At 38.5% G+C, this 21,865-nt stretch overlaps 1 protein-coding gene across 7 annotated transcripts in view; it reads right to left on the reverse strand.

Annotated features, from left to right (window-relative positions):
• The window catches only part of SLC25A17 (solute carrier family 25 member 17), a 57,255-nt gene that overhangs the window by 28,360 nt on the left and 7,030 nt on the right, over nt 1-21,865 (reverse strand). For 6 of the 7 annotated variants that reach the window (XR_004476655.2, XM_033405115.2, XM_033405114.2 and 3 more), the window contains exons 2-4: nt 7,600-7,660; nt 4,755-4,821; nt 3,250-3,401 (exon numbers count right to left, since the gene is read on the reverse strand). Coding sequence is in view for 6 of the 7 variants with exons in the window: in XM_033405115.2 (XP_033261006.1) it covers nt 3,250-3,401; nt 4,755-4,821; nt 7,600-7,660 (280 nt within the window). In the remaining variant the exon portion in view is untranslated. Of the gene's footprint in view, nt 1-3,249; nt 3,402-4,754; nt 4,822-7,599; nt 7,661-11,009; nt 11,115-21,865 lie in introns of all 7 variants that reach the window. The other variant, XM_033405116.2, reaches the window with a different exon arrangement.

The raw sequence follows: 21,865 nt of genomic DNA on the forward strand, positions 1-21,865 counted from the left end.
TATAGGTGAAGAGGAAGAATTGGGGGCCGTGAATACTCCTGGCCTGGTAACTATTTTTCAATCAAATCATTTTCATTTCAAATGGACATTTACATTATTCAACTGTGTGGCTCCCAAATCAGTAATTTTTCACAGATATATCAATAAGTGAGTCCACAAAATACTAACACTAAACATGCAACATTTAAATAAATCAATTTAGATATAGACTAGATAAACACAAAAAACCCATAGGAAAGAGATCTACTTTTTTCCCATCTCTTTAATAAAACCCTGATTAATTCAACAAATATTTTGTTTATTTAGCAAATATTTATTGAGCTCCTACTACATGTTAGGAACTGTTCTTACTGAAAATTTAGCAAGGCAATGGGGAAACGGATACATATATACACATATGCCACAAAAGCAGGTATCATATGTATTCGTTATCTTATATATGTATAGATATAACAATTACACATATATAGAGATAAATTTATAATTGCAATATATATTGTCTAATTCATGTAATATATATCTTTAACTTTCTTTTTTTTGGTCACACCGCGCGGCATGCGGGATCTTAGTTCCCTAACCAGGGATTGAACCTGTGCCCCCTGCACTGGAAGCACGGAGTCTTAACCACTGGACAACCAAGGAAGCCCCTATATCTTATATATATAAAGTATATATAAGATACTGCTCTGCATCTTATATATATCTTTGATATACCATATATAGATAAAGATACCTGCTCTTATAGAGCTCATATTCCACTAAGTAGAGACAGACAGTAACTAAATATTCACAATATCAGGTTAGTGGCTCCTTAGTGCTTCTGAAGTCTCAGATGACAAGGATCCAAAGCCTTCTAAAATTGGGCTCCTATTCAACTCTCCAACTTTATTGCTCATGTTCCTACACTCACTCACAAAATTATAGAACTCACTGATCTAAATGTGGTCCTGTATTCTCTCAGTTTGCTACCATTCTCTCCATCCAGAAACCGTCACCACTTATCTCCAAGTGTTACTAATTCTGCCAAGGCTCAGCTCAAGAGGCACTGCTTCCTATAAGGAGATACCTCCCAGCCAAAAGTGACCTTTCTCCTATGAACCCCTAGGGTACTAACGACTATGGTGATACTGACTACACTGGGCTGTGCACTAAAAACTTTGTCACATCTGACTAAATGCTTTCACACTCATGGTGGGCTTCATGAGTGTGTAACCTGTCTTGTGCTTGGTTTAATGCTTTAGTGTCAACCATCTTGAAATGCTTAATAAATTGTGAACAAGGAGTCCTGCATTTTCATTTTATACTGGACCCTGAAAATAATGTAGCCAGTCCTGTTCATGTTAAACATTGCATGCAATCCTCAGTCCAAAAAAACAAAACAAAACAAACAAACAAAAAAATCCCCCCAAAAATCCCCAGAAAGTAAGCAGGAAAGGTATTGTGATTTTCATTTTTAAAAAAAGAGACCTTATGTCCATAAATTCTGGGTACAGGCTGCTAAACAGGGATAACTGACCCTCCTCTCTGATTAAGAAGATAAAAATAAGCCAAGTCAGCTCAAAAATAAAACTTTGTGTATATGGTCAACTGATCTTCACAAGGGTGCCAAGACCATTCAGAGGGGGAAAGGACAGTCTAGCCACATCAACAAATGGTATTAGGAAAACTGGATTTCCACATACAAAAGAATGAAGTTGGATCCTTATCTTACATCACACACAGAAATTAACTCTAAATGGATTAAAGACCTAAAACTATACAACTCCTAGATGAAAACATAGGAGGAAAGCTTTCATGGCATTAAACTCAGCATGATTTCTTGGACATGACACCAAAAGCACAGGCAAAAAAGGAAAAATATGCAAATGGCACAATATCAAACTTAAAAACTTTTGAGCATTGAAGGACATATCAACAGAGTGAAAGGCAACCTACAAAATGGGAGAAAATATGTGCAAATCGTATATCTGATAAGGGGTTAATATCCAGAATACATAAAGAATACTTATAGTGCAACAACAACAAAAAATCAAATAACTCAAAAAATGGGCAAAAGATTTGAACAGACATTTCTCCAAAGATGCTCAACATCATAGGAAAAGATGCTCAACATCACTAATCATCAGAGAAATGCAAATCAAAACCACAGTGAGGGCTTCCCTGGTGGCGCAGTGGTTGAGAGTCCGCCTGCAATGCAGGGGACACGGGTATGTGCCCCGGTCCGGGAAGATCCCACATGCCGCGGAGCGGCTGGGCCCGTGAGCCATGGCCGCTGAGCCTGCGCGTCCGGAGCCTGTGCTCCGCTACGGGAGAGGCCACAACAGTGAGACGCCCGCGTACCGCAAAAAAAAAAAAACAAAAAAAAACAAAAAAAAACACGGTGAACTATCACTTCGCCATCATTAGGATGGCTACTATAGAGAAAATAGAAGATAACAAGTGTTTGTAAGGATGTGGAGAACCTGGAACCAACTGCTTGTGGGATTTTGAAATAGTGCAACCAGTGTGGAAAACAGTATGGTAGTTCCTCTCAAAATTAAAAAAAGAACTACCATATGATCTAGCAATCTCACTTATGGGAATATATTCAAAAGAATTGAAAGCAGGGACTCAAAAGAACTATTCATACAACCCATGTTCATAGCAGCAAATATTCACAGTAACCAGGAGGTGGAAACAACTCCAATGTCCATCAATAGATGAATGGATAAACAAAATGTGGTATATACATACAATAGAATATTATTCACCCTTAAAAAACCAGGAAATCCTGTTACAGCCTACAATATGAATGAACCTGGAGTACATATTATGTTGAATGAAATAAACCAGTCACAAAAAGACAAATACTGCATGATTCCACTTATACGAGGCATCTAAAGTAGTCGCATGCATAGAAACAGAAAGTAGAACTGTGCTTACCAGGAGCTGGGGGGGAGGGTGGAAAGGGGAGTTGTTATTTAGTGGGTACAGAACTTCTCATGTATAAAATGAAAATGTTCTGGAGATCTGTTTCACAATAATGTAAGTAAACCTACTACTGAAATGTACACTTAAAAATTGTTAGGATGGTAAATTTTATGTTATGCATTTTTACTACACACACAACACACACACACAGAGTCAAGTCAGAAAACTAATTACATTCTTTGTAGCATTACTTTGTGTTAAAATAACCTCTCGGGGTATATGGACCACAATATAAACAACAAAATATAAAAATATCTTATATTCAGAAAACTTAGTTACCTGCAACAAATCCAACTACCAGATCTTTTGCAGTAGTAGAATGTTGACCTTTGACCCAGACTGCTTTGAGGCTATTAAAAGTGTAGAAATAGACAAAATTGGAGCAGCAGAGACTGGAGATAACTGGAAACCACCCTCGATATGGTGCCAGGCTAGGGGAAGAACACAATAAGCAAAGTAAAAATGCTGAACAAAAGGCACTAGAAATGAGAGTCCTAGAAAAGGCTGATCATCATTCACATATTCTCAAAGTTCACTCCTACACTACAATGTACTCCAAACTGTACACATATTCTACATTCTGAGGATGCCCAAACCAAGAATTCTTTTCTAGCATTAATGATACCAAAGAAACAACATACATTCTATCACTGATTTATTGATTTCCCCCCTCGATTTCCTTTAGTAAATTGCTATGTAAAATTAAAGACAATTTCCTCATGGCTGTTAGTTAATATAGCATCATTCACATTTTATTACAGGGCAAGAACATTTAAAATGAAGTAAATATATAAGTGCAAAAAAAAAAAGTGATGGGGGCATGTTATAAGGGCACAGGAACCAGACTGAAGGAGCTCACACTGGCCACACCTGGGACAATTTGAGCACCAAAATAATTAAGTAATTAATTGTAAACCATTGAATTTCTGAGTCTGTATGATACTAAATTATTTCCTCATAGACTGCTTATAGTTGCAAAAGAGGAAAAATAAAATTATTCAGTGCTAACTTGAATCTAAGAAATCATAATTAACCAGTGGAGGGAAGTAGACAACATGTGACTCCAATGTGACATCCTGAGGAGGACACAATTTCACCTATACATTATTCTGGCCAAGAATGCATAGACTCAATCTAATCATGAAGAAACATGAGGCAAACTTAAAGTGAGAAAAATTTTATTTAAGGAAAAATAAGGGGAGAAGGTCCACATCTTTGAAAATGTCAGTCGTAGGGGTAAGGGGCTTTGATGTATGGTATGTAACTTACTCTCAAATTAATTCTGAAAAAATCTGTGTGTGGTGTGTGTATGTGTCTGTGTAGTAAAGAAAGAAGGAGGGAGGGGGAAGGGAGGGAGAAAGCATGAGTACAAATGGAAGAGTGTTAACAACAGGTCAATCTGGTTAAAACACATACTGGTATTCTTTGTACTATTTTAGTTTTGCAACTTTTTGTAAATTTGAAATTATTTCCAAATAAAAAGTTTTTTAAAAGGTACACAGGTCTGAATGCATCTGATAGAATGAGCTGAACAACTATTACCTTCTTCAGTTTATTGTTCATTAGTTTCATGTAAGACGCCATGATCAAGAATCAAAATGGTCAACCACAGAACTTTAAGGAAATGAAAACAACTATGTATTTACTTACAACTCAGGCAATTACAAATTCACAACACTGTGAGGCTTTGAGAATGGATAGAAAGTGAGTGTAGGTATGATGGACGCCCAGGAATCTCCTAATGAGCTGCTCTACCTAACAAGGATGAACAAGGTAGTACTCACAGGCCTTCTTCTTTAATGATCTCCAGGAGCACCATGTGTGTCGTTTTGGACTTTCTTTTCTCATCAACTACAAGACCAAAGAGTACATGTTTAAACTAAATCCTTTGAGAATTGTTATCTTCAGCATCAGCAAGTTTCACTGAAACGCCATTTACCTCACATGAGCAGTCTCTCACCCTATTCTTTGAGCTCCCTAGTTTGCCTCAGAACTCAATGATCCTCCTGTGTTCCCATGTGCTAAATTTCCTACTATTGATTCCAAGGTTTCATCTGTTATTCATGAACCATAAAGCATTTTAATTCAATACCTAATTTCCAAAGTAAAAAATGTAACAGGAGAAATTTATTTCTTATATTTCATAGGGCTCTCTAGTTTTTTTTCAAAGTTATATATTCTCCTTTTTATCTTAATATCTTATAAAGTAGAGAGGAAATAAATTACCATTTCCCTTTCAGAGAAGAGGTTACAGACACAAAGCTGTGAAGGACACATGTAGTTGGCAGCAGAGCTGGGATTAAAATTCAAGTTTACAAAGTTTTAACCTTGTGCTCTGTTCCCTAATCTAAAAAAATAAAAGGTCTCAAAAAGATGGGAACTCTGCTTTTCTTGGCATTCTAAATAAAACAAAACATACCTTAATTAACTTCAAATTTCCTACCCACATCTGAAGACTATTTTGAAAACATAAAAATAGGAAAATGAACCGATTTCTTAAGAATTAAAATTGGTACCTTTATGGCTCATGGGATGGCAAATTAGGAAACCCCTGTACAAGGCAATCTAACAATAACTATCAAAATTACAAACATTTGCCCTTTGATCAAACAATCCCATTTCTGGGAATTTATCTCATAGAACTTACAGAAACAAATTAGCATATGGGGAATTCCCTGGTGGTGCAGCGGTTAAGAATCTGCCTGCCAATGCAGGGGACGCAGGTTCGAGCCCTGGTCCAGGAAGACCCCACATGCTGTGGAACAACTAAGCCCGCGAGCCACAACTACTGAGCCTGCATGCCACAACCACTGAAGCCTGCGCACCTAGCGCCCATGCTCTGCAACGAGAAGCCACCTCAATGAGAAGCCCATGCACTGCGATGAGAAGCCCACACACCGCAATGAACAGTAGCCCCTGCTTGCCACAACTAGAGAAAGCCTGCACGCATCAACAAAGACCCGATGCAGCCAAAAATAAATAAATTAATTAATTAAATTTATTTTTAAAAATCTAGAAACAATAAATGCTGGAGAGGGTGCAGAGAAAAGGCACTGCACTGTTGGTGGGAATGTAAATTGATACAGCCACTATGGAGGTTCCTTAAAAAACTAAAAATAGAACTGCCATATGACCCAGCAATTCCACTACTGGGCATATACCCTGAGAAAATCATAATTCAAAAAGATACATGTACCACAATATTCACTGCAGCACTATTTACAGTAGCCAGGACATGGAAACAACCTAAATGTCCATCAACAGATGAATGGATAAAGAAGGTGTGGCACATATATACAATGGAATACTACTCAGCCATAAAAAGGAATGAAATAGAGTTATTTGTAATGAGGTGGATGGACCTAGAGTCTGTTATACAGAGTGAAGTCAGAAAGAGAAAAATACTGTATGTTAACACACATATATGGAATCTAAAAAAATGGTACGGATGAACCTAGTGGCAGGGCAGGAATAAAGACCCAGACGTAGAGAACGGACTTGAGGACATGGGGAGGAAGGGGAAGCTGGGACGAAGTGAGAGAGTAGCATTGACATATATACACTACCAAATGCAAAATGGACGGCTAGTGGGAAGCTGCTGCATAGCACAGGGAGATCAGCTTGATGCTTTGTGATGACCTAGAGGGGTGGGAGAGGGAGGGTGGGAGGGAGTCTCAAGAGGGAGGAGATATGGGGATATATGTATACATATAGCTGATTCACTTTGTTGTATAGCAGAAACTAACACAACATTGTAAAGCAATTATACTCCAATAAAGATATTTAAAAAATGCTGTTAAGTGAAAAATGTAAGATATGGAACAGTGTGAAAAGTATGCTTTTTGAGTAATAAAGAGAGGAAATTGAGAATATATATTATTTGCTTGTTTTTCTACATAAAGAAACTCTCAGGGCTCTTTGAGAGACTAATAGAGACATTATCTACAGGGGAGAGAAAAGGAGACAGTGTAGAGTGAGATTTTTCACTGTACTGCCTATCTTTTTATGTATTTTGGTTTTTGAGTCATATAAAATTATTACCTTTCCAAAATCTCTAAAATTAATTAAAAATAGTGGCCATGAAGGATTTTAATATAGGAATTCGTTTATTCAAAGCTAATCTTACTCTTATCTCTTCATCTAAGTTCTGGCATAGGTTTATAATTTAAAGTTGAAAAATACTGAGGAAAGAACAAGCAGGAGTTACAGGAAGTTGCATAGCCCTATAAAGTGAAAGAGGGAGACTAGGATTACGTACCCACGTGAGCAGTGACAATGGTATCTGGCTCCACCATGTTTCCTATTCTCTGTTCTCTTTCCAGAAAATCTACCCCCAGTAAAAAAAAAAATCTCTACATTGTGCCTTTCAAAAGTCGTATTGTTTATTAGAATGAACTGTAATGATTCAAAATTACTAATGCAAGCCCACTCAGGTCTCTCAGATTAGAAAATGGCTGAGGCTATGACTCATTCACAAACATCAAAAATAAAATTATTTAAAGTTAGTGAAAATGGACAACAGATTTCTAATGAAATGGGAAATCCTATGTTAACTTAGAACTTAGTAGAGAAGTATGTTTGCTTCCTGATACCAAATGAACAGGAATATGATGACAATAAGATACTTACCTTGAAGTCGAAGTCGAGCTGTATCCAAGGGAAAAAATACTGTCATTGCTGTCATGCTTCCCTGAAAAGTTTGAAAAGCCTTTAGCCATTACAGTATCACAAAAATAATGAGCCACAACTTTTAAATGAACAAAAAGTTCATTATTATCAATGGGTCAGATGAAATTTTCAGTGAACAAATATACAGAATATTTTTATCCATTGGGATCATTAGTGTTCAAACTTCTGTAGTTATATACTTAAACAGACGTATTTAATTTTCCAGAAGAAATCTCTTTCTCTCTGATATTGAAAAAGAAAATGTAGTGGGTCCCTGGAGATGACAAACTTAGGGATTTACAACCTAGGACACATGACAAAGACAGCAGGTAAATGGATTTTTAACCTTTTACTGGTCAGCTACTGCTCCTATGCTCTCCTCTGATACCCCCAGAAACCAAAAAATCTAGTGATCAAACAGATATGTATTTCTATACTCTCTGCTTAATCAATATATTCACCACAATATAAGAATCATATTGTTCTTTAAAACAGTTCTGTTTGCTTGTGTTTTAAAAAAGAGGGACAGGGCTTCCCTGGTGGCGCAGTGGTTGAGAGTCCGCCTGCCGATGCAGGGGACACGGGTTCGTGCCCCGGTCCGGGAAGATCCCACATGCCGTGGAGTGGCTGGGCCCGTGAGCCATGGCCGCTGAGCCTGCGCGTCCGGAGCCTGTGCTCCGCAAAGGGAGAGGCCACAACAGTGAGAGGCCCGCGTACCACAAAAAAAAAAAAAAAAAGAGGGGCAATATCTTTGCTAAAAATTCTATAAATAATTTATCCAAGATAACATGACAAAAATTATGACTGGAAAAAAAAAAGCCAACAACCAGTCTTTTCATTCATAAGGCCCTGTGACAGATAAAAACCACAAGTATACAGTTAGGGATAAAATTATATGCATGATATCTCCAGGTGTGTTTATGGTTCTCAACCTAGATGCAGGCCCAGTGGTATATATTCTCAGGCATAAGGTCAAGTTTCAAGCTACTGATAGAATAACAGTAACATACACATTTTTATCATGATAACAATGGGAAACTAGGTCAACTTTATAGATAAGAACAAAAATGTGCTAGGTCTCTTATCTATTTAAATAGATCAGCCTGTTTGATAAGGAAGAACACTGTATTGTCCCATTAGTTACTCTTCGAAACTCAGATTAAATGTTAACACCCTACCAATCAGGTTCCTCTGTGTTCCCACAGCACTTGTTTATGTCTCTTAGAGCACTCATATTGCAGTGAAACCTAACTCTTCCACCGGATCGTAAGAATATCCATTTATCTCTTGGTATACCATAGATTCTTAAATAAATGTTTATTAAATTCACTCTACTTTCAGTTATTTATACAACTTAGATGGCTCCCACATAAATGATCTTTCCTAGTAAGAACTAGATAATACTTAATATTTCAAGAAACACTGGATCTGTAAAGGTTTACAGTCTACAAATCTATTCTTCCGGCACCCTTGCTCACCTTACAGGCAATTTCCAAGAAAAATGGGGGCTGCAAAGCTGGAGAACGCTTATCAAGGTTATTAAGGCCTTTACTTCCTATCACGTGGTACTAGCACACCTATGCAGAAAAGTCCTGCCTGGAAACTACTTTTTCAAACAATTGGATTACCTCCATCCCTCTTCCCTGTCAGCTTTAAATAGACACCTGAAGTTTCCTAACTTAGAAGACCCTGCCCTACCTACCTTGAAATCTTAAAGTACATTTTACACCAAGATAAAGAGAACAGTCTGTCCAAAGAGCTCAAAGATCTATTACCTCCTCAAGGACTAGCATAAAAAACTCAAATCTGTAAAAATAAAAAACACTTAAAATTGTATTAGTACTGGAAAGACTGGATCCAGATGGTGAACTGAAAACCTACCATTGCCTCCTCCCCATTCCAATCACTAATAACGAGAGAGAAGATTTATATATAAAAGTGTTGTGTAGAAAAACAAAAGGGGTCTGAATGGTGGACCAGAAATTAAAAGGATAGCAGAGTGAGGCTGTTCTGAAAGAAGAAATCACAGACCAAAATGCACAGACAATAGCTATGGCAGGCAGAAAAATGGCCCCCTGAAAGATGAACACATTCAAATCCACAGTACTTGTGAACATGTTACATTACATGGCAGGTTGCTAATTGGCTGATCTTAAAATAAGGAGTTTAGTCTGGATTTTCTGAGTGGGTCCTTAAAAGGGTCCTTAAAAGTGGAAGAGTAGGTCTTCCCTGGTGGCACAGTGGTTAAGAATCCGCCTGCCAATGCAGGGGACATGGGTTCGAGCCCTGGTCTGGGAAGATCCCACATGCCGTGGAGCAACTAAGCCCGTGCGACACAACTACGGAACCTGCGCTCTAGAGCCCGCGAGCCACAACTACTGAGCCCGCGAGCCACAACTACTGAGCCCGCACACCTAGATCCCGTGCCCTGCAACGAGAAGCCACCACAAAGAGAAGCCCACGCACCGCAATGAAGAGTAGCCCCCGCGTGCTGCAACTAGAGAAAGCCCGCGCGCAGCAACCAAGACCCAACGCAGCCAAAAAAAATAAAATAAAAAGTGGAAGAGTAGGTGGGAGTGAGGCAACGGAGGACTCAACCCATCATGGCTGGCTTTAAGATGGATAAAGGGGCCACTACCCAAGGAATGTGGGCAGCCTCTAGAAGCCAGAAAAAGGAAATGGATTTTCTCCTAAGGGCCTCCAGAAAGGAACATGACCCAGTTGACACCTTAATTTTAGCTCAGTGAGCTGTACCTCAGACTTCTGACCTACAGATATTAAACTTGTGTTGTTTTAAACCATTCAATCTGGTAACCTGTTACAACAGCAATAGAAAACTAATAAAACGGGATTACTACAAATGGTGGGGACCAGCCCGGGGAAGCAGAAGGGAGCTCTGGGGTGACTTTCCGGTTGACTAGCTGGTACCGTGACAACCACAGCCAGGCAGTCCCCACCCCAGGCAGTGACTGTGAATATGGAAACCTGAACTTGCCTGAGGTGAGCAGAAACGCTGAGACCTAGCCACTGTCACACCTTGCCAGAACGCATGCCACCTTTATACCACAATTCCTGGAAGCCGCCAGCAGTAAACAAGTACAGGCAGGGGGAGGGGCGCGCAGTGGCAAGGAAATAAAAAGCTTACTAGTTTTACCCTATTTAAGAAGAGGATATACACATACACACATGAATTTATTCTAGGTTTCGGCAAAAAACCTAAGTTTAAATGTGAGAGTTAAAGACGTAAGGGTGAAATGGGGGTTTCCACTGCCAGCAATATGCTGGCATACACCACACACTACAAAATACCTAGAACTGTTAACTAAAATATAAAATATTTTAAAAATTTAAAAATAAAATATAACACGTACCCTTTAAATGATTAGCTGAACCTCCTTGGGGCCACAAAGAAGAGTAGAAACCCATAGGGTTAAGCAGCCTCCTTGGTGTTCATTGAGAGGATTTTTTTTGCGAGTCTAAGTGATCAAGGGGCTTTGTTATTATTATTTTTTTAACTGAAGTGGAATTCCCATAACATAAAATCGACCACTTGAAAGTATACCATTCAGTGACATTTAGTAAGTACATTCATAATATTGTGTAACCACCACTTGTATCACGTTCCAGAATATTTTCATCACCCCGAAGACAACCCTGTGCCTGTTAAGCAGGCATGCCCCACTTCCCCCTCCACTCGGCCCTGACAACCACTAATCTGCTTTCTGTCTCTACAGATGTACATATTCTGGACATTTCATATAAAGACTATCGTGCAAGATGTGACCTCTTGTGTCTGGCTTCTTTCACTCAGCACAGTGTTTTCAAAGCTTATCCACTTTGTAGTGTGTATCAGTTCTTCTTTCTTTTTTATGGCCGAGTAAAATTCCCTTGTATGTATAATATGACATTTTGTTTATCTATTCAAAATGCTTTGTAATGAGATAGAGGTAATGGTTGCACGACACTGTGAACAGACTAAATACCACTGAACTGTACAATTTAAAATGGTTAATTTTGTTATGTGAGTTACATCTCAATTTTTAAAAAAATTTAATCCTCACAACAACCATATGAGGTAAGTACTATTATTCTCTCCATTTTATAGATGAGGAAAAAGATACTAAGAGGTTTTGCAACTTTTCTCAAGTCATACACTTTGCAGGTGGCAGAATCAGTATTTGAACGTAGTCCGTCTGGCTCCAGAGTCCATACTTAACAAGTGTTGTAATTAAAACTTAAAAATTTACTAATATATAACTAAAAATTAGCTTTAAAATAAAGGCAATATAGTAATATGGGACCTACTTTATGTGTCAAAAAAAAATTTTTTTTTTATGGACTAGTCTGGAAACCCAGCAGAGAGCCTGGCATAGCATAAGCCCTGAACTTGTTAATAGATGTATGACTGTATCCACCTACATATAAACTTAGTATCTATGAGAAAGTGTATTGCAAATGCTAAAGGTAAATTTAGAACATAGCTATTCTGTACATTGGGGATTTGCTATATTTGTCTCCTGACCAAGCAAACACACAGATAGATGACTATTTTCGTAAGCAGCTGTTACCTGAAGGAAAATATTTATTATATATGCAAGTCTTATGCTAAGCTATACAATCATATGATTTTTCAGAATTTGAATTAAATTCCTCTTTTCATAAATACTCAGTGTTGTTTTTTTTCTCTAGGACTGCCTGTTTACTTATATAAAATTAGAAGGCAAAAAATAGTAAGAAGGTAACTACAAGGTACAATACTGTTGTGCCAGAGAGGCATACAAATCAACCCATTATTGTGAGTCCCACAGAATTCTAACCATCTGAGTGGGAGTTCTATTGCTGACAACAATTACAATTTAAAAGACTATTTCCAGAGAAACAATCTTCTTGTATCTCACCAAAATCAAACATTTTTAGTCACAACATTCTACCATCTCCTTCTGGCATTTAACCATTTGGTGCTGGGAAAGCAAATGAATTCCTACACCGCACTGGCACCTGGAGCTGGAAAAGCCTTCAGAGATAACCTAGCAGTGCAGACCCTTCCCCCGTGAACTGAGAAGTCTTGGACAGGGTTGTTAAGAGGTCTGCCTAAAGCCAGAGTGGCAGAGGCAGAGTTAGAACCTAGCTCTCTTCAACTCCAAGTTCTACTGTTCACTGTTCTACCTAAGTTCTCAACCTTTTTGCAATCAAGATATAAGTGACTTTTCATTTTTCTCTTCTAATTGTAAAAGTATACACAATACAAACACACACACACACAAAATCCGGGAAATTCTTAACAGGGACTATACAAGGAGAGGAAGGGAAATTCTTAACAGGGACTATACAAGGAGAGGAAGGAATTAAAGGTGGCTTCCATTTCTCTTGTGATGCATCTCTGTATAATTATTATTTGTAAACAATAAATACGTGTTAGTTTTGAAATTAACCATTTTAAATTGTACAGTTCAGTTTAGTTTTGAAAGTTCTTTTTCAAACTTGATTTAAATGCTACTCATTTCCCTCGAGGTATTTTAGCTGTATCTGACAAGTTTCTTTCTTTACAACTCAGTGGTCTTTCATATATCCACAAAGTTGCACAACATTCACCACTACCAACTCCAGAACATCCGTTGCGGGGCACAGGCTCCGGACGCGCAGGCTCAGCGGCCATGGCCCACGGGCCCAGCCGCTCCACGGCATGTGGGATCTTCCCGGACCGGGGCACGAACCCGTGTCCCCTGCATCGGCAGGCGGACTCTCAACCACTGCGCCACCAGGGAAGCCCCTCCAGAACATTTTTATCACCTTAAAAGAAAATCCATACCCATTAGCAGTAACTCTCCATTCTCTTCCTCCCACACCCTGGCAACCACTAATCTGTTTTCTGTCTCTGTTTTGCCTCTTCGGCACATTTCATGTAAATGGAACCAAATAACACATGATCTTTTGTGGCTGGCTTCTTTCAAGGCTCATCCACGGGGACTTCCCTAGTGGTCTAGTGGCTAAGACTCCATGCTCCCAAGGCAGGGGGCCCAGGTTTGATCCCTGGTCAGGGAACTATATCCCACATTCCACAACTAAGAGCCCACATGCCTCAACTAAGGATCCCAACGAAGATCCCACATGTCTCAACTAAGACCCAGTGCAGCCAAATAAATAAATAAATATTTAAAAACAAAAAAACTCATCCATGTTATCAAATCAGAACTTCGTTCTATATTATGGTTGAAAAATATTCTATTATATGGATATACCACATTTTGTTTATCCACTCATCTGTTGATGGATTTGGGTTGTTTCCACTCTTTGGCTTTATGAAAAATGCTGCTACGAACATTCCTGTAACAAGTTTTTATATGGATGTCTTCAATTCTCTAGGAGTGGAATTGCTTGGTCATATGATTCTATGTTTGACATTTTGAGGAACTACCAAACTGTTTTCCACAGTGACTACATAATTTTATATTCCCACCAGCAAAACAAGGTTTCAAATTTCTCCATATCCTTTCAACACTTGTCATTACCTGTGCTTTTTGATTATAGCCACCCTAGTGGGTGTGAAATAGCGTCTCATTGTGGTTATGATTTGCATTTCTCTGATAAGTAATGCCATCCAGCATTTTTTCATGTGTTTATTGGCCACTCATATAACTTCACAGGAGAAACGTCTATTCATATCCCTTGTGCATTTTTTAATTGGGCTATTTGCCTTTCTATTATTGAGTTGTAAGCAGTCTTTACATATTCTGGATACCAGACGCTGTATCAGATAAATGACTTACAAATGTATTCTCCATTCTGCTGTCTTCACTTTCTTGATAGTATCTGAAGCACAAAAAGTTTTAATTTTGATCAAGTCCAATTTACATATTTTTTTATTACTTGTGCTTTTGGCATTATATCTAAGAAACCACTGCCTAATCCAAGGTTGTAAAGATTTATGCCAATGTTTTCATCTAAGACTTTTGTAGTTTTAGTTCTTACATTTAGGTCCATGGTTCATTTTGAGTAAATTTTTGTGTATGGTGTGAAGTAGGGGTCCAACTTCATTTTGTTGCATGTGGATGTCCAGTTGTCCCTGCACAATTTATTGGAGACTGCTCTTTCCCCATTGATGTTCCTTGGCATCCTTGAACACAAATTTGTAGGTTTATTTTTTTGGACTCTCAATTCTGTTGTTGATCTACCTGTCTATCCTTATGCCAGTACCAGTCTCTTGATTACTGTAGCTCTGTACTAAGCTTTGAAATTGGGAAGTATGAGTCCTCCAACTTTTTTTTTCAAGATTTTTTTGGCTATTCTGGATCCCTTGCATTTTCATATATACTTTAGGATCATCTTATCAATTTCTGCAAAAAAGCAAATTGGAATTTTGACAGGGAGTACACTGAATCTGTAGATCCTTTTAGGGAGTGTTGCCATCTTAACAATCTTGGCCTCCAATCCACTTATTCAGAGGATGCCTTCCCACTTACTTAGGTATTTTAATTTTTTTCAGTGATGACTTATTTTCAGTATAGCTACAAGTTTTAGTATGCACCATCTGTGCTATCACTCAGTTTTAAATGCATTCTTATTTCCATTATGATTTCTTCTTCTTTAACCCATAGATCATTCAGTAATGTGTTTAATGCTCAAACATATGTTTTATATATATATATGTATATATATATTTATATTGTAAAGTTACCTTTTTGTTACTGGTTGCTAGCTTAATTGCACTGTGCTTCAAGCATTCTGTACTATTTCAAAACTTTTTCAAAATTTAAGTTTTGCTTTACAGCCCAGTAAATGGTCAGTCTTCATAACTTTTCCATGTTTGGCTTGAAAATAATGTGTATTTTGCAGTTGTTGGGTACAATGTTCTGTATGTATCTATTAGGTCAAGTTTGTTAAATACATATTCAATCTTCTATATTTTTTCCCTCCTTTTTTGTTCTATCAATTACTGAAGGATATATTAAAATCTACCACTTCGATGACGGGTTGGATATTTCCTCTTAAAGTTTTATTAATTTTTGCTTTAAAGATATTGAGACTATATTATTAGATGAACACAAACTTAAAACTGCTTTATTTTCCTGACATACTGAGCCTTTTTCTCTATGATGTCATTCTCTTGATCTCTAGTAGTGACATTACTGTAAAGTCTATTTTGTCTGATGTTAACAGTTTTGGCTTAGTATTTGTCTAGCATGTCTTTTCTCACATTTTTACTTTCAAGCTTTCTGTATCCTTTTCTTTTAGACATATCTTTTATAAATAGCATTTTTCCCTTTTGAAAACCAATCTAGCACAATTTCTTTTAACTGAAACACTTAGTTCATTAACATTTATTTGGATTTATAGTTGTCATCTTTTTTATAGCCATGCCATGTGGCTTGTGGGATCTTAGTTCCCCGATCAGGGATCAAACCCAGGCCACAGCAGTGAAAGCTCAGTGTCCTAACCACTGGACTACCAGGGAATTCCCAGCTGTCATCTTATTTTGTGCTATGTGTCATACATGCTCTATGTTGCTTTTTCTGCCCTTTACTGCTTTCTTATTTGACTAGAGTTTCCAATAAATTTTAAGTTATAGTTTCTAATTCTTTTACAAGCTATCTAGTAATTACAACATATATTCCTAACTTATCAATTCTAAAAATATTCATTAGGTTTAGAATTTCTCCAAGTGAGGATCTTGCTAGTGGCAAACTGCTTTTGATGATCTGAAAATGTCTCTATTTCGTGTATGTTTTTAAACTTTTCACTGGACATAGCATTCTAGGTAAGAAGTCATTTTCTCTCAGCAAAATGTAGAAAACATTCCAGTTTCCTGACTACAATCATTGCAAGTGAGAATCAGCTTTCAGCTAAATTATCCTTTAGCTCACTAATTCTACCTTCAGCTGTGTCTAATATGGTATAAAAACACTTGAATTTGAACCCATCACTCAGCTTCAACAATGATCAATTCATAGCTATGCATTAAATATTTTAATTTTAAATGTTTATTTGATCAAAGCAGAGCATGCATATACTTTAAAAAGTCATGTAATATAAATGACAAAATAAGTAGTTCCTGCCCATTTTATACAATCTTCCTCCCCAGAGGAAAGTAGTTTCTTTTAGCTGTATCTTTTGTAATTTACACATCTCCATATAACTTTAAAATATCCTGGTATCTTTTGATTCATCAATTTTAGACATTATTCACCTTCTATTACGGAGGGTAAGAATTTAGCTCTCATATTCCCCTCTGCTTCTTCTGCCAGCCCTCTAAGAGTTTTGATTTTTGCTTAAATCAATATTTAGTGTTCCCATGACTATCACACAATTTTTAAATTTCAATTATTTTACTTTCCATTTCTAAATATTCTACGTGGTTAATTTTCAAATCTGCTTGGCCAATGTTAGTTTCTTGTTCTTTGCGCATATTTTCTAGCCTTTTATTTTTATACAGACTAAATAGCTTTTTAGATTGTGACTGAGAAGTCCATTTTCTGATTGTTGCTCCTGTCTACTGTACTTGTTCACATTGCCTTGTTTCTCTGTTAGTTTTGTTAATTTGGATGGAGCTGCTCATTTCCCTTAAAATTTTATTTTTGGGCTTTTTTTTAGACCTGATAAAGGTAAGTACCTCTGGAAAGGATTTCTGCCAGGCACTTTGAGGACCCACCAACCTGGAATCGCTCTAAGTTACTCACTTTAGGTTTTCCAATCAAATAGTGAGAATTCAGGCTGCAACCTAAGGGAGGACCTGTGGCTTCAAAATGTCAGTGGTGATTTCCTCTCTCAAATTAGTGCCAAGGTTGGAGACAGCCGATTTTCCTGGGGAGGAGTAAGTTTATTTCCCATTTACCTTTATAGCGCATTCCTTTGGGATTTCAGGTTTATTCGGTGATCCCCTACTGGACTTATCTTGGACAGAATGGACTCTTTTCTTTACTTCCCTGTATCTCTGTAAGCTACAAATCTAAAGCTCGTGTCTACCTGGCTAAGCAATTCCTACAGGGCAAAGACTGCCCTCCTTGACTCTGGGTCCTGACTTCACTCATTCTCTATTTCTAAAAGTTCCTTACCTTCCTGTCACCTTATTAATGCTTTTAAGAAGTAACTGTTTTGGGCTTCCCTGGTGGCGTAGTGGTTGAGAATCTGCCTGCTAATGCAGGGGACACGGGTTCGAGCCCTGGTCTGGGAAGATCCCATATGCCGCGGAGCAACTAAGCCCATGAGCCACAACTACTGAGCCTGCGTGTCTGGAGCCTGTGCTCCGCAACAAGAGAAGCCGCGATGGTGAGAGGCCCGCGCACCGCGATCAAGAGCGGCCCCCACTTGCCACAACTAGAGAAAGCCCTCGCACAGAAACGAAGACCCAACACAGCCAAAAATAAATTAATTAATTAAGAAAAAATAAGTAACCGTTTTTTAAAAAATATTTTATACAGATTTTTTTTAAATTATAACGGGAAGTTTTCAGGAGAAAGTTTGATAAGCTCCTTAGAAACAGGAATCCCATTTTAGGTATTTTACAATGGACTGTTGCTAGTCTTAGCAAATAAATATTTAAAAATATTTGTGAGTGTGTTTACTCCTTTGCTATTTATTCTATTTTGTTCTTATTTCATAAGATTGTATACGGGCAGGTTGGTGACGTACTCACACTTTGAATCTATTACCCCATAGCATCTACCACCTCTCTTCTATGTTCCTTGGATATTTAACAATTGAACTAAGAAAGTTATTCTTAACTTAATCACCCTGCCTCCAAAAATTTATAAAATTTTGTAGTGTAACAAATAGTAAACAAAAGCAAATCAGAACAAACATAAAATAGCTACCATTTCACCTGGACGTGAAAATTAGGAAAATGACAAAATCAGGGAGAAAAAACCCCCAGAAATCTTAAATTAGGCTCTTTGTACACAAGTGTCTGATTAAAAAACACACCAAAGGCCTTTTAGGGAGCCATCCAAGTAACCTTAAAAGCTTTCAACCTGAAAGACCAGAGCACAAATACAAACACTGCTTTAGCAAAGTACATCTGATTTAAAATACTAAGGCCTTAAATCACTTTGAGTGGTGGCTAGGAAAACGGAGAAGGGATATCTACTAGAAGAACTAAAAAAGAACTATAAAAGAAAGAATCAGGGACTTCCCTGGTGGTCCAATGGCTAGGACTCCATGCTCCCAATGCAGGGGGCCCGGGTTCGACCCCTGGTCAGGGAGCTCGATCCTACATGTCAGAACTAAAAGATCCCGCATGCCACAACTAAAAGATCCCGCAGGCCACAACTAAAAGATCCTGCACCAGCAACGAAGATCCCGCGAGCTGCAACTACGACCCAGCGCAGCCAAATAAATATGCAGTCAATAAATATCCAGTCTACCTTTTTTTTTTTTTTTCAGTCCACCTTTTAATCTGGCTGTGACACAAACCCACGTGGTGTGGAACTGAAGCATCCAACACCACAAAGTCAGAAGGAAGCAGTAGGGCAAACTTGGTCAAGGCTTGGTTCTGCAAGCGTGTGCCATCTTATGGGAATGACAGACAGGGACACACATAAATATAGAAGCAGAGTATCACGCGCTTTAAGTACGAACAATGACGGCCTACTAACCAAATTCAACCATTCCCAAAATGCTACTTCACCCCTGAAGGATGAAAAATAATCCAAAAAAATGCAATGCTAGTTCCAAAGTCAATTTCCAGAGGAGTCCAGAAATGGTGGTTGAGTCACAGGAGCACAACTGAAATCAGTGTACGGCATCTCCTAATGGAGTATATGGCATTACTGGACAGAAGATTATTTTTAAAAGAAATCAACTAAAATACACTGTCAGTGGTAGATCTGGAGCTAATGAAATTCCAAAGATGAAAGCCACTTATTGTGGCTTTCACATTCAAAAATGTTATTCACCTAATCAGAGTTAATGTAAGTCCTTCCCCTGATACAACAAACAAGCTAACTCTCATACCCATTCAAAGATACACAAGTTAAACAAAAGGCTTAATAGATAACACACCTGAGTGCCCAACGGAAAAAGCATGGGCTCTGGAATAAAATAAACTGGGGTTCTGGTCCCAGCTACAGTACATACTGTACAATAAATTACTTCAAATCTCCATGCCTCAATCTCCCCATTTGTAATTTGGGGACCAATAAAAAATGTGGAGGCTGCTGTGAGAAGTGAGAATTAACTTATGGAAAGACCCAGCATCATTTCAAGTACACAGTTGGCATTCAACAAATGTTACTTCCTATATATCCTTTTTACAGCATTTTTTAGCAGTGGGGCTCAATATTAATCAAGGTCCTAAAATTACCAACGGTTACTTACACTCCTTCCAAAAGAGCAACTGTCATTTAGTAAAAAATAAAGGGACTTCCCTGGTGGCACAGTGGTTAAGAATCCACCTGCCAATGCACGGGACACGGGTTCGAGCCCTGGTCTGGGTAGATTCCCACATGCCGCGGAGCAACTAAGCCGTGTGCCGCAACTAATGAGCCTGCGCTCTAGAGCCTGTGAGCCACAACTACTGAGCCTGCGCTCTAGAGCCCACGAGCCACAACTACTGAGCACGTGTGTCACAACTACTGAAGCCCACGCACCTAGAGCCCGTGCTCCACAACAAGAGAAGCCACCACAGTGAGAAGCCCGCACCCCGCAACAAATAGTCCCCGCTCGTCACAACTGGAGAAAGCCTATGCGCAGCAACGAAGACCCAATGCAGCCAAAAATTAATTAATTAATTAATTTTTTAAAAAAAAGAATAACTGCTCTTTCAGAAGGAGCTTCAAGAAGGTAGGAGGGTCAACAGTGTAAAATACTACAAAGAAGTCGAATCAAATAAGAATGGAAAAAGTCAGTAGACTAAGTCAGCAGAAAGTCAGTGATGGCCTATGGAAGAGCAGTTCCAGCAATCAGAGTAGGATGAGGAGGAGAGGCAGGAAGTACAGAATAGTCATTAAATAAACTTAGCATAAAGGGAAGGAGAATGAGCGGCACCTAAAAAGGCAGTGTGTAGACCCGATTGGTATGGTTTTATTACAGGTCAGGGCTGAAGGGAAAAACAATGGAAAAAGATTAAAGCTATAGGAAAGAAGTGAAAATGAATGGAGCAAAGTCCCAAAAGATAACTGTGGGTAGTGTAAGTTGGGCAGGGGGGAGCAGGAGGGCGGAATCAAGATAGCAGAGACCAGCCACATCTGTTTTTCCTGAGATCAGCACAATGTAGGAAATACTGGGTACAATTGCAGTTGATTCTGTAATAGAAAAAACAGAAACGTTAGAAAGCTCATCCCAAGTAGCCTCTATTTTATCTAGAGCAAAAGCCGAGATCATCTGTTACAAGTGAATGGATACAGTTGACTATACAAGATGAGAGAAAATTTCAATTCCACTGAATTTCTAAAATTGGGTACAAATACTGTATTTTCAAGAATATCTCTGAGGGGCTTCCCTGGTGGCACAGTGGTTGAGATTCTGCCTGCCGATGCAGGGGACATGGGTTCGGGCCCCGGTTCGGGAAGATCCCACATGCCACAGAGCGGCTGGGCCCGTGAACCATGGCCACTGAACCTGCACGTCCGTAGCCTGTGCTCCGCAACGGGAGAGGCCACAACAATGAGAGGCCCGGGTACCGCAAAAAAAAAAAAAAAAATCTCTGAAAAAGAAACGAATGATTATGGCCTTACTACACTATTACAGGTATTGTAATAGGTACTCCACAAGTGTTACCACATTGGCTTCTCAAGAGAACCCAGTAAGTAAAGTGTTATTGTTTTCATTTTACAGCTCAGAAAACTCAGGTTCAGAAAGAAAACATAAATGACCCAAGATGACACAGATAGTTACGTCTTACTCCAAATCCCTTTTTCAGCTATTCTACCATATTTGTTCCTTTAAAAAGATTAAGTCATATAAATACCATATGATAGCTCTTATATGTGGAATCTAAAATATGGCACAAATGAACTTATCTACAAAACAGAAACAGACTCACAAACACAGAGAACAGATTTGTGGTTGCCAAGGGGGAGCAGGGAAGGGAGAGGGATGGGCTGGGAATTTGGGGTTGGTAGATGCAAACTATTACATTTAGAATGGATAAACTACAAGGTCCTACTGTATAGCACAGCAAACTATACGCAGTCTCCTGGGATAGACCATAATGGAAAGGAATATTTAAAAAAGAACGTCTCTATGTGTATAACTGAGTCACTCTGCTGTACAGCAGAGATTGGCACAGCATTGT

The sequence above is a fragment of the Orcinus orca genome, chromosome 11 (assembly GCF_937001465.1).
Source record: "Orcinus orca chromosome 11, mOrcOrc1.1, whole genome shotgun sequence".
Taxonomy (NCBI): domain Eukaryota; kingdom Metazoa; phylum Chordata; class Mammalia; order Artiodactyla; family Delphinidae; genus Orcinus; species Orcinus orca.